This window comes from Sander lucioperca, chromosome 3 (genome assembly GCF_008315115.2).
Source record: "Sander lucioperca isolate FBNREF2018 chromosome 3, SLUC_FBN_1.2, whole genome shotgun sequence".
Classification (NCBI taxonomy): domain Eukaryota; kingdom Metazoa; phylum Chordata; class Actinopteri; order Perciformes; family Percidae; genus Sander; species Sander lucioperca.
The window spans coordinates 7,204,509-7,221,230 of record NC_050175.1 but is presented as its reverse complement, the minus strand read 5'-3'; the positions used below and the strand labels follow the sequence as shown (position 1 = coordinate 7,221,230).

The 16,722-nt window shown below is 39.9% G+C and overlaps 1 protein-coding gene and 2 long non-coding RNA genes across 3 annotated transcripts in view; 1 reads left to right on the top strand and 2 right to left on the bottom strand.

Annotated features, from left to right (window-relative positions):
• gch1 (GTP cyclohydrolase 1) overlaps positions 1–16,722 on the top strand; it is a 29,101-nt gene that overhangs the window by 1,158 nt on the left and 11,221 nt on the right. Inside the window, exon 2 of the mRNA XM_031323585.2 lies at positions 11,880–11,989. Coding sequence (XP_031179445.1) covers positions 11,880–11,989 — 110 coding nt within the window. The remainder of the gene's footprint in view (positions 1–11,879; positions 11,990–16,722) is intronic.
• LOC116067226 lies at positions 224–1,979 on the bottom strand. The gene is made up of 2 exons (XR_004109149.2): positions 1,697–1,979; positions 224–1,578 (listed from the first exon to the last, which is right to left on the bottom strand). It is a non-coding gene; the product is annotated as an uncharacterized LOC116067226 (long non-coding RNA).
• Positions 4,637–6,541, bottom strand: LOC116067227. The gene is made up of 2 exons (XR_004109150.2): positions 4,939–6,541; positions 4,637–4,859 (listed from the first exon to the last, which is right to left on the bottom strand). It is a non-coding gene; the product is annotated as an uncharacterized LOC116067227 (long non-coding RNA).

Here is a 16,722-nt window from a genome sequence, read left to right as displayed (position 1 = left end):
GCTAATTTTAACTGTGCCATATGTGTTTGGGTAGTTTACTTGATCGCTTTTTAAACATTTTAATCTGCAGATTAATATCTGTCAAATCAATGTAGTGGAGTTAAAAGTACAATTCCCTGGAAGTAAAACTAGTTAGTTACTTCCCACCACTGCATTTCAGAGGTAAGTGTTTTCTTCTTAGCCACAAGCTGAACTATACTTCCCCCAAAAAACAATAAAACAGACAATAAATGCTAAATCTTTTATTTTGAACATATTTCCTTTCAAATCAAAATCATTCACACTAAACAATTTAAATCTTAAAATTTGATTAAGCAACATTACATCATGTAGAGAGAACATTTTCTCCACAGTTTGACAAATGTGATGCCACATATAGGAGAAAAAGTATTTTAGGAATCCAAGGGAAAATTAAATTTTTTCACTTGATTTTACACATTACGCATACACATGCCGAAATACACACACATGCACAAACAGGACCTATTATATACACACACACAAGCATTAATTGGAGAGGTGCCAGAGTGAGGGGGCTACCCATGGGCTGTTCAGGGTCCGATGTCTTACTCAAGACTGTTTTTATGGGGACTTGAACCAGCCTCCAGTCCCCACAAACTAGAACATATTGTGTCTCTGCTGAAGCTGGGAGATGTTAATAATAAAATGAAATGTTCAAACCCAAAATATCCCATCTTTAATGGCTCCTGTTTATGTCGGTCATCTCGTGTAGAGCTGAAACAATTAATCGATTATTGACTGCAGAAATGAATCTGCAACTATTTGAATAATCGATTAATCGTTTAAGTCATTAAGATAAAAATGTTTCTCCAGTGTGAGGATTTGCTGTTTTTTTTATATGATTGTAAACTGAATATCTTTGGGTTTTGGGCTGTTAGTCGGACAAAATAAGCAATTTAAAGTCATCGCTTTGGGCTTAAGGAAGCATTCTATTTTCTGACATTTTATAGACTAAATGATTAATTGAAGGAAAAATATCCAGATGAATCCATGAAGGAATACTCATTAGTTGCAGCTGTGGCCTTGTGCATCATTTTATTCACATTTCTTTTCAATTCTGCCAAACAGATTCAGACTTGAAATTAAAATGTGTGTTTGAACAGTTTATAACGATGTTGAGGTTCACATTTTATCTTAAGCAGCTAAATTCAGCTCTCTGAAACAGGCTTTTCCTGCATACCATCTTGTTGAAAGTCAAGGAAATTAAAATGCCCAATCAGAGGTGTGTTACAGTTGATAAAAACCTGCCCTTCAACTCGTCAAAGCTTCCTTCTTGTTGTTCCTCTGGCTCACGTTTGATCCAGCCAAACCAGCCAGCCTGCTGCTCCAGAGAGTCACATCCGTAAAAAAAAAAAAAGGTTTTTGCTGAGTCACGTGCAGGTCTGGAGGGTTTTAAAACTCATTGTCAGTCCACATGTGCCAGCTTCTCCACGCTACGGCTCGTTGGAGTGGCTGGAGTCAGGGATCCGCCCCCCCTCTTCTCCGTCTCAGCCTCCTGCAGAATTCCATCTGGAGGCAGTTTGTTCAGTTGTGGGGGTTGTTTTGTGCAATGTAAAGCTGTAATGTTAAAGGAAGGAATGCAGTGGATAAAAGTGAAGAACACCCAGTGAAAAAAGGTTATGGTGATTCATGATTTCAAACAGGTACGACCTGACCACTCTCCCCTTCTTCTCACCTCTGAACCTCCAAAGATGGACAGCGGTGAAGATATTGATGATGTACGTGTGTGTTTGTTCTGCAGGCAGTAGCGGTTACTCTGTCTGTTTGTCGATTGGCTGATGCAGGAGACTCCCCTTTGATCTTTTGAAAGCAAAGAACACAAAAACACACATTGCTGGATGTTTGTGGAGAGTTAACGCATTTCTTAGTGGGCGTCACTGTTTTATCAGTGTGTGTTCACGTGTGTGTGTGTGTGTGTGTGTGTGTGTGTGTGTGTGTGTGTGTGTGTGTGTGTGTGTGTGTGTGTGTGTGTGTGTGTGTGTGTGTGTGTGTGTGTGTGTGTGTGTGTGTGTTTGTCATGTGTTCAGCTTGCACCACAACATGAGCCTAAAATCCTCTTGTTGTCGAGCTCCTGACCAACACAACTGTAAAGAGGAAAAGTAATGCAGAGATTAAACAGGAATTCTGATCTTGTGATGTTACAGGATTACAGATTAAAATGTTCCTCGGTTTAGTGCACACGTTTTTGCTTTTAATTAATACAAATAATTGTATGTATTAGGGATATCAATATGTCTGTTTTTCTATTAATGGTTTAGTCTGTAAAACATAAAATAGTGAAAAATGCTCATTATAGTCCCACAGAATGCAAGTTGACATATATATTCAATTTACCTTAATTTGTCATGTTTCCAGCAACATATTTGTATGCGCATTTTGAAATATCGCATTAGAAAATATTGATGGAAACGGAAAAATTCTGAAAAAAAAAATGTTGCCGCTCGCTTGAGGTGGTTTTTGCCTTTTTCAAAAAAGAGTTAATGCGCAAAATGCGAGATGGAAACAGCTTTGCCGAATAAGTTGTGACGTAGCTAACATGTAAGTCACATGACTATAGTCCCGGTATCCATCGGATAGGGGAAGGATCGGGATACGGGTCCCATCCAGTGCGCCTTACACTTGTGGCATAAGGTGCGTGGTGGAGTTGCAGTGCGCTATAGCCTGTGCCTCAGCCACGTCGGGTAAATTGACAAATTGGTTCAACAGCTTGAATCGTATGGCCCTGCACACCGCGTATACACAGCGGTGAACGGTTGTCTTGCTGACACCAAATGTCTCTGCCGCAATCCTGTATTCTGCACAGGTGGCCAACTTGTACAATGCTACCTCTCTCCATTTAGCCAAAGAACTTAGCTTCTAAACTCTTTGATTTAGCAAGCTGGTTTGCAATCTACAACCATGCGTAACGTCAACTTGTGACGAAACTGCGCTTTGCGTAGTGTAGTTTATTCGCTCTAAACCAGTTGATGGAAACGCTACTAATTCGCATTTCCTTTTTTTTGTTTTTTTTTGCGACATTTTTAAAGTTCGCTTAAAATTCGCTTGACAATTAGATGGAAACATGACTAATGAAAACAAAGAAAAATTGCTATATATATATATACATTTTTCTTATATATATATATATATTTTTATATATATATATATATGCAATTTTTATATATATATATATATGTATATATATATGTATATATAACAATTTGTCTTTCTTAAAAAGAAAAGAAAAACAATATATAAAAATATATAAAATATATATATTAGGGCTGTCAATCGATTAAAAAATTTAATCTAATTAATTACATACTCTGTGATTAATTAATCGAAATTAATCGCATACATAATTAACAGTGCCTGAACAACAGTTGGTGACATTAAAGAACGACTTGTTTATTGCTAAGGCCATATGGTCAAAATTAAATGATTTAATAATAATGTATAACAATAACAATAACTTATTTCACTAGTAAATTGCCGTTGAACGACAAAAACAACCACCAGATGGGAAAAAGACATTTACAATAACTTCAAATGCACCACGAGGCTGTAGTTTACCAGTTTCATTGAACGCACCGTCTGTGTTGTTTTTCCGACGTTAGCTGCAGATTGTTACATCCCGGTGTTGAATCCTCTACAGTAAAACACAGTCAAACTTTACACCGTTTAGCGTTAGCTGTCAGCATTTTAACCGTGTTTAATCCAGCTACTAGCTAGTGGTAGGCTAACGTTAGCTGCTGTTGAGTGTAGTGTTAACTAGCTAGCGGTAGGCTAACGTTAGCTGCTGTTGAGTATAGTGTTAACTAGCTAGCGGTAGGCTAACGTTAGCTGCTGTTGAGTGTAGTGTTAACTAGCTAGCGGTAGGCTAACGTTAGCTGCTGTTGAGTATAGTGTTAACTAGCTAGCGGTAGGCTAACGTTAGCTGCTGTTGAGTATAGTGTTAACTAGCGTCACGTGCAGCGGTGTTTGTTGTTTCAGAGCATCAGAGAGAAGAGCAGACATATCAGTGGCACTAGATTTCGGTAGCCAGGGTTGGCAGGAAGAAGATTTTTACAAGTAAATGTTCCAAGCAATGATCCAGGCAGCACATTCTCGTCTCCCTCCTTCATTTTACAGTCCAATGGTGGCTAGAACGGTTCAAACGTCAATATGGAATAGATTAATCAGATTAATTTTTTCTCAGATTAATTAATCGAAATTAACGCGTTATTTTGACAGCCCTTATATATATATTCTTTTCTAATCCTTATTTTTTAATTCTTATTGAAATAATATTATTGCATATTAGCCTTTTAGCACATCCTCTAGAGAGCAATGGTTTTCAAAGTCTGAGATTGTGGGCCTTACCTCAGACAAAAAGGCCTCCCCCTTTAGTTTACTTGCTTAGTTTCGCTCAATCCCTGAATGTCTATGGGATCATGATTATGTTATTTGATCCCATAGACACTTAACAATTGAGCCAAGGCAGCATAATATTGCTGTTAGACATAACTTCATACTACACTAAATACATAGAAAAAGGTCTGTCCTAAGACATTTGTTAGTTTCTGACTCTGGGAAAATCAGTACCTCTGAACTATCTCTTTAAAGGGCCCATATTATGACCATTTTCAGTTTCCTACTTGTATTTTTGGTTTCTACTAAAAAATGTTTACATGCTTTAAGTTCAAAAAACACTTTATTTTTCTCATACTGTCCGTCTGAATATACCTGTATTCTCCTTCTGTCTGAAACACTCCGTTTTAGCTCCTGTCTCTTTAAGCCCCCCTCCCGAAAAACCCTCTAAACTTCACCCAGCTTTTAGCCCTGTGATTGGATGTGTCTTACTGCAATGCTCTCTGGGACTTGTAGTTGACTTCTCTCCTAAAGTCATATATTGTATCTTTCAGTGCAGTTTTTTATTGTTTATTCTGAGGATTGAACCAATATCCCATCAAAGGCTAATGTTTGATTTTGGACAATGTAATACAATTTATGTGACTGCATGAACCCTGGCAGCCTGATATGACCATACTCTCAATGCTAATGCTACTGTGCTCATGTGCATAAATATGGCCAACAGTTTTCCAGGCAATGGCCCAGAGCATAAAAAATAATTGCCATGAAACCTCATGCATATATTCATGTTTCCCCTCAAAATGAATTGTAATATCTTGGGTGACTTTTTTTGTTGACTGGTTTATGAGCACCTCATGGACTAGGCATGCAACGGTATAAGTTTTTAATTGAAACTTGAAACTAGGGCTGGGTATCGCCACTGATTTTCCAATTTCAATTCAATTTCCAATTTGTTTTAATTTTGATTTCATATCTATTCGATTCAATATCAATTCGATTTCAGTATCGATTCAATTAGGAATATTTCAGTTACCAATTTAGTTTGGATACGAATACGTTTTCTCAGAAAACTAATGCTGTATATTGTACCAGGAACCCCCTAACCTGGTGCGTTATTACAACTATTAATGTTTACATAAAAAATGGAAATTAATGTACTTTTTATTTAACATGAACACAATACAGTCTAGTCTACAGTCAGGGATTGAGTGACCAGAAACCTTTGTACAAGTACTTTCTTTAGTGCAGAGGCAGTATAAAGCCAAACATCCCTCAAATGGCCATGTCAATTTTTCCTTTGCCAAAATTTTGCCTTATTTTGGAGCGTTATTTAGCCCCCTTGCTGACAAGCTAGCATGACGTGGTAGTTACCAATGGATCATAGCAGCGACTAACTCAGTGTGTACATTTTTATATGAAATAAGACTCTGCAAGCTGCTGCACCCAACACCTGTTTTGAAAGACTGACAGCTAATCATCAGCTGATTGTGTGGTTGTCTAGCAACAAATACACAAAAAGCCCTTTGTAGCCTCAACTTAAGGCAGCACAGAGCACTAGGGAGTCTTCAGATTTAGTCAATATATTTTTTAATTTCCTGAGACTCCGCAGATCTGAAAACAGCATGAACACAGAATATTATGAAAATATAATATAATATATGAAAAACTGGGAAATTAACAACAGATTGTGTACATTTCTGTGTGTGTTTAAAGGCAGGGATGTAAAGGGGTGAGTCATAAATACAGCCCAGGGTTAAGACTATGTATAGAAAGTGTGTGTGTGTGTGTGTGTGTGTGTGTGTGTGTGTGTCGATGACTGACACGCACACACACACACACACTTCTGGCTGCCTGAACAATAAATGAATAACCTTGTTTATTTAGTCATTCACTCCACCGTTTCCTGTTTCATTCAGAACGTGTCAACATGTGGCCTGTGTATTTGTGTGTGTGGTACTCATTCACACACACACACACACACACACACACACACACAAGGCTTCACTATTGAATGTAGAGCTGATGATGAGTAAGACTGTCATTACCTGATAACTGCCTCGTCTTTCTGTCACCCAGGGCGTCCAAACCGGCAGTCTTCGCCAGCTGCCCTTTATTTAGTTAAGGTTGACTTAATGTTATTTTCCTTCAGTGTGTGTGTGTGTGTGTGTGTGTGTGTGTGTGTGTGTGTGTGTGTGTGTGTGTGTGTGTGTGTGTGTGTGTGTGTGTGTGTGTGTGTGTGTGTGTGTGTGTGTGTGTGTGTGTGTGTGTGTGTGTGTGTGAGATGCAACTTTAACTGAGGGTGTAAAAAGCTGTAATGAGAGGGAGTATAATTCCTCCTTAATATAATAATGTTTTAGTACACTACCTGCTCAGCAGCAAACAGCAGCCAGTTCCTATGGAACATGTCCGATTGTGTAGCTTTTTGGTCTGGAAGCCTTTATTGGCTTTTTGGTAGAAAGTGCTGCTATATTCCATTAGTATCCACTGCTAACTGCATGTAGTTACATGCACCACTGTGCCTGCAGCTTTACAGGACAGTTAACATGGCTGTATACTGTATTTAATGACATCTAATTACATTTGAAGAACCAGGCTAAATGTGCATTATTTACTGGTTTATATCATAATTTAAAGCATTTTAAATGTTAAAGTGTGCTGCACACACTAATCAAGACCTACTAGATATGAACACCACAACTGACCCACACGTGAGCCGCAGGCTTGCCTAAGGACGAGGACTAAACATTATTTCGTATTCTGCTCCTGGTGCACCAAAACAAGAGCCTTGGTCTGATGTTGGTCTAGGTAGCAAAAGTGGATTTGGACACGCCCTAAACGTACCTGCGCCAGGTGCTTCACACTGTGCGCTTAGATCGTTAAAATAGGGCCCAGAGTGTTTAGTTGCATGGCGGCTATATTCTCGCATTGCCAGACAGCGATGTGGAGGAGGGTCTGGCTAGTCCACACAGCATTGCGGGATGGGTGAAAAACGTGCTCTGGTTTATTGGCATTTCTTTAAAACAAGCACAATAGTCTTGGTTGGCGGTAAGCACCGTACGGAGCAACGTCGCCTCTGCAAGATAGACTCGGGAAGGAACTTGTTTTGGTGGAACGTGTGTACGTTCAAAAGTTGTTTTAGTTGTGCAACAGAAAACTCAGATTGGACACTGGCACCGGAGCAATCCCGGAAGTGGAACGTCGAGGATATACAGTAGACTATGGCGGCCAGGAACTGCAACTATCAGAACAATCAGTGGAATATTTACCAGAGTAAATGGAGCTAAAATGAATACTGATAAATCTGAGCCCTAATCAACGTCTGAGGTCGAACCTGCGCCGTCTAAGAAGAGCCTCTAGACTTATGGTTTCTGGTGCCGGAGGAGAAGCTAGTTGTCCAAAAGCAGAACACCTCACCTGCAGAGAAAACACAGTTAAAAGTCCCAAATAAGATCAAGAGACATCACGAAACAAAACAACAATGTGTGTGTGGTGGTGGGAAAGATCTTCCTGATGACGGGTGCCATGGCATCGTGACTCACAATGCGTCATAATCAGACAAACAAAAAAGGATAAAAAAAAAATTAAAAAAAGAGACATCTGAATGTGTTAAATGATCTGCTGCCCTGTTTACACACACACACACACACACACAGGCGTTCAATAAGCTGCAGAGACTGAAGCAACAAGTCTGTTGTTTCTGTGAACTGCCCCTCCTCGTTCTTTTGAACAGATTGCCAGTCAGGAAATTAAAAAATGCTGCGGTGAGAGCGAGAGGCGTCTGCGTCGTCACAAACAGATAAAGCGGTTTATTGAACCCCCGGCAACTGAAAAAAGCAATAAAGCAACAACAGGAAGGAGCGTATGGAAGCAGAGCTATAATTAGACTTTGGTGTTCGCCAGAGAGAAAACCGAGAAAGTCGATGATAAAATGAGGCGGATCAACGGTGGAGGTGAACCGGATGTCCCTGCTGGTTTCCAGGAGTGACACAGGACAGTTTTTATACACTTTAAAATATCCAGAGATAAACTCTTGCAAAATACAGCAAATAAGGCACAAATAATAAAACAGCTTTATAGTAAATAAACAACCTCCAATGAATCTGTAAATGATTCCACACACTTAAACCGATTAAAAATAGATATTCATTAAATACTATTATTCAATTAAAATGCAGTAATTGGTCAATACATTGATGAAAAGTCAATATACAATAAAAAACAGATCGAATGAATGAATATATCCAGCAGATGGACTTATTGTGAAATTAATTAATATACAGAAAGATAGTTAAGCTGCCTACACATGATCCGCAGTAAAACCGCTCTGCGCTGGCCGTTCCATTGTTTTCCTATGGGGAGAGCGTTGCCGCCCAAATAGGCGCAGCGCTACCCCTGGCGTAACGCACCGCTCGGAATTGCCGCCGAGCGCTGCGCTCAAAGTTTGAAATTATTCAACTCCGCCAAAAAGCGGCATCCCGTATTATTTCGCAAATTATGTTACCTGATAGCTCCTTAACGGAGGACCATCAGGCTATTAACAATTGCTTTAAAGAGTTCTATTCCAAATTATATTCTTCAGATTCAACACCTGATCACAACCGATTTGACGCTTTTTTTCCTAATCTAAACATTCCTACAATTGACCCTGACTCTAAAGAACGATTGGAACAAAATCTGACGCTGGAGGAAATCAACAACGCAATAATGTCCCTTCAGAGTGGAAAAGCCCCTGGCCCGGACGGGTTTCCAACTGATTTTTATAAAAAATTTAAAGATAAACTTGCCCCTCTTCTTCTCTCAGTCTATGCAGAAGCACTGGAGAATAACATTCTTCCGCCTACGCTCCGCCAGGCGTCTATTACACTGTTATTAAAGAAGAATAAGGACCCTTGAGATTGCTCATCTTATAGACCAATCAGCTTGACAAACTGTGACGGTAAAGTGTTCTCAAAGGCCATTGCACTCCGGCTTGAGACAATTCTTCCTCATGTCATTTCGGAGGACCAGACTGGGTTTATCCAGGGTAGACAATCCTATTTTAACCTGAGACGATTGTTTAATATCATCTATACTGAATCTAGCACTCCATCCCCAGAAGCAGTAATATCGCTTGATGCCGAAAAGGCATTTGATCGGGTTGAGTGGGATTATCTTTTTCATACACTTGGCAGGTTTGGTTTTGGCCCTAACTTCACTCACCTTATCAAGCTCATTTACACTGATCCAACTGCCTCAATTTATACCAACGGTATCTCATCTGAGTATTTTCCTCTTCACAGAGGGACAAAACAAGGGGATCCAGTGAGTCCGTTGCTTTTTGTTTTAGCTATAGAGCCACTTGCCATAGCTCTTAGATGCAATAATAGTATACAAGGTATCTCACGTGGTGGCCTAACTCACACTGTCTCGCTTTATGCAGACGACTTGTTACTATATGTCACCAACCCAATCACAACTACCCCTGAAATCCTTAAAATCTTACGTGAATTTGGTACCATATCTGGATATAAACTAAATTTGAACAAAAGTGAATATTTCCCCATTAGTAGTAACGCCAGAGAATATCCCAATCTGCCATTTAAGTTGTCCGCTGAGTCCTTTACATATCTGGATGTAGAAGTCACCAAATCCTATTACAGTCTATTTAAAAGTAACATCACTCCTCTGTTTGAACAGTGTAAACAAGTTATTAAAAGATGGTCTATTTTGCCACTATCTCTTATCGGGAGAACAAATTCTGTAAAGATGAATATTGTACCAAAGTTTTTATATTTATTTCAGGCATTGCCTGTTTATATACCACAATCTTTTTTCAAGGCATTTAATCAAATGATTTCCTCCTTTATATGGAATAGTAAATCAGCTCGCATAAGAAAAGAATTTATGGAAAGACCAAAAGGTGTAGGTGGGCTTTCACTAGAGTTCACAAGAGTTTGGAATGATAGGATCCCTGCATGGCTCCAGATTGAAAGGGTTACAAGCAGCCCACACTCACTCCCTGCTTTACTCTGCGCACCCCTACCATCACTAGTTAATAATATTAAGGATAATATAATTGTAACTCAATCACTACGCATCATAAATCAGTTCAAAAGATGTCTGGGTATTCAGAGTATTTCTATTCACTCACCAATAATACATAATCATCTTTTCCAACCATCCCTAATGGACAATGGCTTCAAAATTTGGTATGACAAGGGCATTCATAGTATTGAGGACTTTTATATTAATAATACTTTTGATAGCTTTGAACAACTATCCAGAAAATTCGGTCTGACCAATAATCATTTTTTGCGATACTTGCAAATTAGAGATTTTACTCGTAAAAAGTTTGCTAATTTTCCTACTCTCCCCTCTCCTTCCTGTTTAGATTCCCTATTAAGGGTTAATATGCTGAATAAGAGCAGAATATCATTTATTTATTCCCATATCATGGATAGCTGCAACCTCTCTATTTCACATATTCGAGAACAGTGGGAAAATGACTTGGGGGCGCAGCTGTCTGATGAAGAATGGGATATGGCTCTTACTAGAGTCCACTCCTCTTCCATATGCTCCAGACATTCTTTAATACAATTTAAAGTGTTACACAGGTTGCACTTCTCAAAAGCCAAATTAGCAAGAATATTTCCGAATGTAGACCCATTATGTGATAGATGTAAACAGACGCCAGCTACTTCCTATCATATGTTCTGGTCTTGTCCGAAGCTTGTTCCTTTCTGGTCATCCTTTTTTGAAGTCATCTCTAATGCTTATGCTTATAACATCTCACCTTCTCCCTTGGTTGCTGTTTTTGGTTGGTTTTCTGATACAACGGGATCTGTTCCACCTGTTCATCTACAGAGGGTCGTTGCCTTTTCCTCCTTATTAGCTAGACGCTTGATTTTATTTAAATGGAAGGCTGCTACTCCTCCATCACACCACCACTGGATTAGGGACATTATGCAGAATGTTAAGCTGGAAAAAATCAGATGTACCCTCAACGGTTCCATTAACAGATTCTACAAAACCTGGGACCCTCTGATAACTTATGTGAACAATTTACCTGGTCTGGAACTGGAACTATAAATGTTTACACCTTTTTTTTGTCCGTCTGTTGTCTGTGACAAGTCTGTCAGGTTAATTTGGGGTTTGGTCTGTCTTTGTCTTTCTCTTGTTGGGATTGTTTTTCTATGGTTATTTGTAAAATAGAGAATACTATTGTTTTATGTGAAAATTGGAAAAGTACAAATAAAGTGTTTAAAAAAAAAAGAAAGTTTGAAATTATTTCAACTTTGACCTACTTGCCGCTGACCTTTCAAGGTGCAACCAATTCCAGGATGTTCCTGCGCTGCGCTTTGCCTCTCTGCTCTGCGGCCTACCTCGCGCTTCTGCCGCTAATCATGTGTAGGCGGCTTTAGGGTGGTAGCTAATTATGTAAATCTGTAAATAAATAAAAATGTGTTTAAAAAGGAACACTTTTTTGGGAGGTACAGGAGATTCTTCTTTATTCGTTTAATCTCTCCTCCATGTTTTCTTCTCCGCAGACGTGCTGAACGACGCCATCTTCGACGAAGACCACGACGAGATGGTGATCGTCAAAGACATCGACATGTTCTCCATGTGTGAACATCACCTGGTGCCCATCTTTGGCAGGGTGAGCACAGACAGCTCTTCCTCCTCGGAAGAAGAAGCTGGTAGTTTTTCATTTAAATTTGTAGATCATTTTGTACGAATGTTAAAGTGCTCATATTATGCTTTTTTGGCATTTTCCCTTTACTTTATTGTGTTATATATCTTTTTTGTGCATGTTATAGGTTTACAAAGTGAAAAAGCCCAAAGTCCACCCCAAAGGTACTTACCATCTCCAACAGAAAACACTGTTCACAAACTGCTCCAAACAGCTCTATTGTAGTCCAGCCTTTACTTCAGAGACAAACGTGGTCACTTTGTAACACATGTTATAATCCTCGCCTAGCTGCTAGCGTGGCACGCCCTCATACTCTGCTTCTGATTAGCTAGTTGTCCTTAGGTACTGCTCATGTGCGACTCCCAACAAAGATACAGAAGTGAGATGTCTCACTCTGTATCTAAAACAGAGAGCTCAACACACAGGGTGAAAAGAGGAGCTGCAGCAATGTGCAGTACAACAAAAATATGGTGTTTTTTGAAAATTAAACCATGTAAACCTATTCTGGTACAACAACTAAATACGATTATGAACCTGAAAATGAACATAATATGAGCACCATTTAGCATAATATCACACTAGTCTGAGGATGCTCATTCTGAATCAGTCTGTCAGGGTTTCCGCAGGGTCTTAAAAAGTTTAAAATTTAAAAATCTAAATTTTAGGCCTTAAAAAGTTTTGTGTTCCAGATCTTAAATAATTCTAAACTGGTCTTGATTTTCCTATGTCCATGTAACGCTTCCTTTTAATGCTCATTGAAATGCACCTACAGCGAAGTTTTTATTTTTATTTGCTGTATTACGACTACAAATAAGACCAACATGCAACTTCTATTGAAGCCAATGTTAACACCAATCCTATAATGCAAATGAGGAAATCAGGGGGATACGTTTCAGACGATGTTTCCGGACTCTGACATCTGAAGTTGTTTTTTTTATGTTGTGATATGGGTCTTAAATTTTATTCATAATGGTCTTAAAAAGTCTTAAATTTGAAACCCTGGTCCGTCTGTCCAGCAGATTTGTTGGACAACTACACGTCAGAGTTGTGAACATTCGTGATCCCCAGAGGAACAGCCGAGTTGCTTTGCTTTTTGATAAAATCAATAAAAGGTATTTTTTTCCCCTTAGAGGAAGCTGCAAATATGTATAATTTAATACAAAAAACATTGTCACACAAACATGGTAAGAGATGCGTGTCTTGAAAAAAACATTTATCTGGAGGCCGCTGGTCTGACCAGCAGAGAACATGAGAAACAATCAGATTAGCTGAGATCTGCTTATCCTGCCTTCGTTTGGTCTGTTTTAGCCTCCACCTCCCTGCTGCTTTCACATCATTACTCTCCACTAAGAAACCCGATTGGCCTCTTCCCTCTTTCTGATTCTCTGTCCGTTGTTTCCCTCCACTGTCAGCCGCAGGTGCATGTCGTTTAAGACAATAGGGACTGGCAGCTGATCCTTTTCTACCGCTGTAAATTGGCTCTGATGACAGCAGTGAATCACACAAACACTTACCACACCTCCTGTGTTTGTGTGTGTGTGTGTGTGTGTGTGTGTGTGTGTTTGGGGTGGCCATCAGGTGGCTGTTTATGTCCCTAAACCTCTTCCCTTCCTCCCCTCTTGTCATCGTCAGCAGCGTTGCCTCTTATCCAACCTCTCTCATCTGTCCGTCTGTCTGTCTGTTGTGTCTCTCAGTGACTCACCACCTCCTCCTCCTCCTCTTCCTCCATTGTTGGTCAGACGGTTTGCAGGTAGTCCCTGGCTGTTTGATAAATTGTCTCAATGTCTGCAGCACAAGAGCAGTTTATCACTATCTGTATCCACACCTGAAGAGAAAATACACTGCAACAACATTTCAACAACAATTTCAGTCAAATCATTTGGTCTCATATTCGGCCTTTAAAAGTCCCCTAAAATGGTATCATTACTTCGTCGATGTGATGTATTTCTTATTGAAACTGGTCACTCTTTTTTTAAAGATTATTTTTGGGGTTTTTCCACCTTTTAATTTTTTTTTTTACAGGACAGCTAGGTGAGAAAGGGGAGAAGACATGTAGGAAATCGTCACAGGTCGGATTGACAGGTCGGATGCGCTGAGGCATAAACCTTTCGGTACATCTCCGCCTGCTCTACCACTGATCCAACCCGGCCACACAAGGCGAACCAAACGGCTTCTAGAGAGAAAGGCAGTTTTAGGGGTTTTGATCCCTACTTTGAGTCTGTCCGTTTCATTTGTTTCATGTTGTCCCCCATCTCTTTTCGGTCATTGCCTGCCCCAAATAATATACAAACAAATATTTAGATATAAATAAGAAAGGCAGGGAAAAATGTAAATCTAAAATACCCATTTCTTGTCTTTAAAGGTCCAATATGTAATATATTTACTGTAATAAATCCAAAAATTAGGTCCAATGCGTCATCAGATATTAAGGACACATGCTAAGTTGAAGTACTATCTTTTCTGACAACAATACTAATGCCAGTATTTTCTCCTTTTGAAATTTCCGTTCCGTGACAGAATTTCTGTTTGTGTTTTGGCCTGTGTGTTGTTATCAACTGCCCAGTTTGACAGCCAGGCCGGGTTGGCAGATATACATGTAAAAACATAAACCCAGCACGCTACAGCTGTAACGTTAGTACAGCCATGAAAGCAGCAAACAAACGGACAGGATCAACAGAGGTAGATTCTACCCGACCAAAAAAAATTGGCACATGTGTGACCAGAGACGTTACAAACCCCGGGTAAATATTGGAGATGTATTTGAAAAATGGAGACAGCTTAGAGCCCAAAAGGACGCAGAGTTGGCTAATTTCCTCCTGAACAGTACAAGCATTAGCTTCAGGCTAATTTATCACGGCTACAAGGGACGGGCATTATATGTCATTTCAACATTTGTGTACTCACATTTAATTATATAGCTAGAATACCTGAGTTGGTTACTCGCAAAAACAAATTGAGACCCAGCCAGTAGAGGGTAACGCCGCCATGCTAACCCTGCTAACTGCTAATGTTACCGGAGGACCAGGCAAGTGGGCCACGGCTGTTTACAACGTGTAGTACAGTGGCTGTAGCCGACAAAGGTGAGTTATTTTAAGCCAAAAGAGGGGGACTGTAAATCGGGAAGAGAGGACCGTGAGTTTGCAGTGTGTTTAGCGATTGTTGCCGTAATTCTAAGCCAATAAAGTGTGTTCAGTCGGGTGGAGAGGTCGGCAAGTTAGTGTTATTTTTAGCGGTTCCTGCCGTAATTCTAAGCCGAGGAAGTGTGTCTGTCCGTCGGGTGGAGAGGACGGCGAGGTTGTTGTGTTTTTGCGGTTCCTACCGTAATTCTAAACCAAAATAGTGTGTCTGTCAGTTGGGTACAGAGCTCCGCGTGAGCATGGGCTGTTATGACTGTCAATATAGCCAGCATCTAACGTTAGCTACTCCGCTGTGCTGTGAAGTAATGTCTGGCTATGTGAGACAAGCGTCTAGCAACATTGTTGTGGACTCTGCGGTCTCAGCCTGGAAACCTCCGTGAACTTTGAGTCTGGGGAGGAGGGGGTGGGGGGAGACGACTCTCTCCAGTATTTAGAATTTGTACTGCAGTAACTATTTTAAACACTAGCTGTCAGTATTACATATTGCACCTTTAAGTTATATTTTCTGACTCACCAGTGGTTCGGTACTTTTGTGAGACGAAACTTTAATCCACAAGACTTTGTTTAAATTGACAATTGCAAGTCACAAGTGTGAATAAAATTCTGCACACACATCCAAAGTATTTTCCATTTGATGGAATGATGCAGCCATTAAAAACACGGGTTAAAATATTGTTTTTATAAATATGAGTTTATGTCCTAAATTTAAAGCAACAAAAAACTACACAAGAGGGAAGAGGAACTCTCACACAGGCACACAGCCCAGACATTAACACCTTATAAAGTTATGGTTAAAATAATAGCAAACAGTTGCCTATTTACACATCTGTAAGACGCAGAGCAACATTAGCATTCATTTAGAGTCATATTCACTCACTGTTAGTGAGTTACTATCCACCAACTCTTGTCTGTCTCCCATGTGATGATGGACAGGTCATGTACAGTTTATCAGAGCTTAGTTTGCTGTAAACGAACCGTAAATGTGCCGTAAAACCAAACCTATGTACTAAAAGTGGCTTAAATGAAAGATTCCTCTCATTCTTTATAATGTATTTATTTATGTTGAACCTGGCCCCATCGTCACTGCCAGCATGTGCCGGTAAACATGAATAACGTGAGCAGATAAGTGAAAAAGCAGCCGTCACAGTCGGTCTGTTTGATGTCGATATGTCAGGCCGCTCCAGCAGAGAAGTAGGAAACTGGTAGAAAAAGAGATCTTTGCACGCTTGTTGCCGCTGCCCTTTCTCTCCTCTCGTCAACAAATTGCGTCTGACATTTGAGTGGAGCCTGTGTGTGCGTGCGTATGTGCATCAGGCGTTTGTGTGTAAGAGAATTAGAGCCTGCAGACATCCTCAGCAGTGATTCTCCAGCTGATGACTCTGTCTCTTCCTTCCATCGTCTGTTGTTCATCCACCAGCTTGGCTCTCGCCTTTTGTTGCCGTGTTTTTCTGTCTGTCTCTGCCTATTGGTCATTATAAAACAAATGTGTGTTTTACTTCACCTCAGCGATTATTTTACACGACACAAGCTACTAACTTAAAGTACGCCTAATGGGAAACCTCT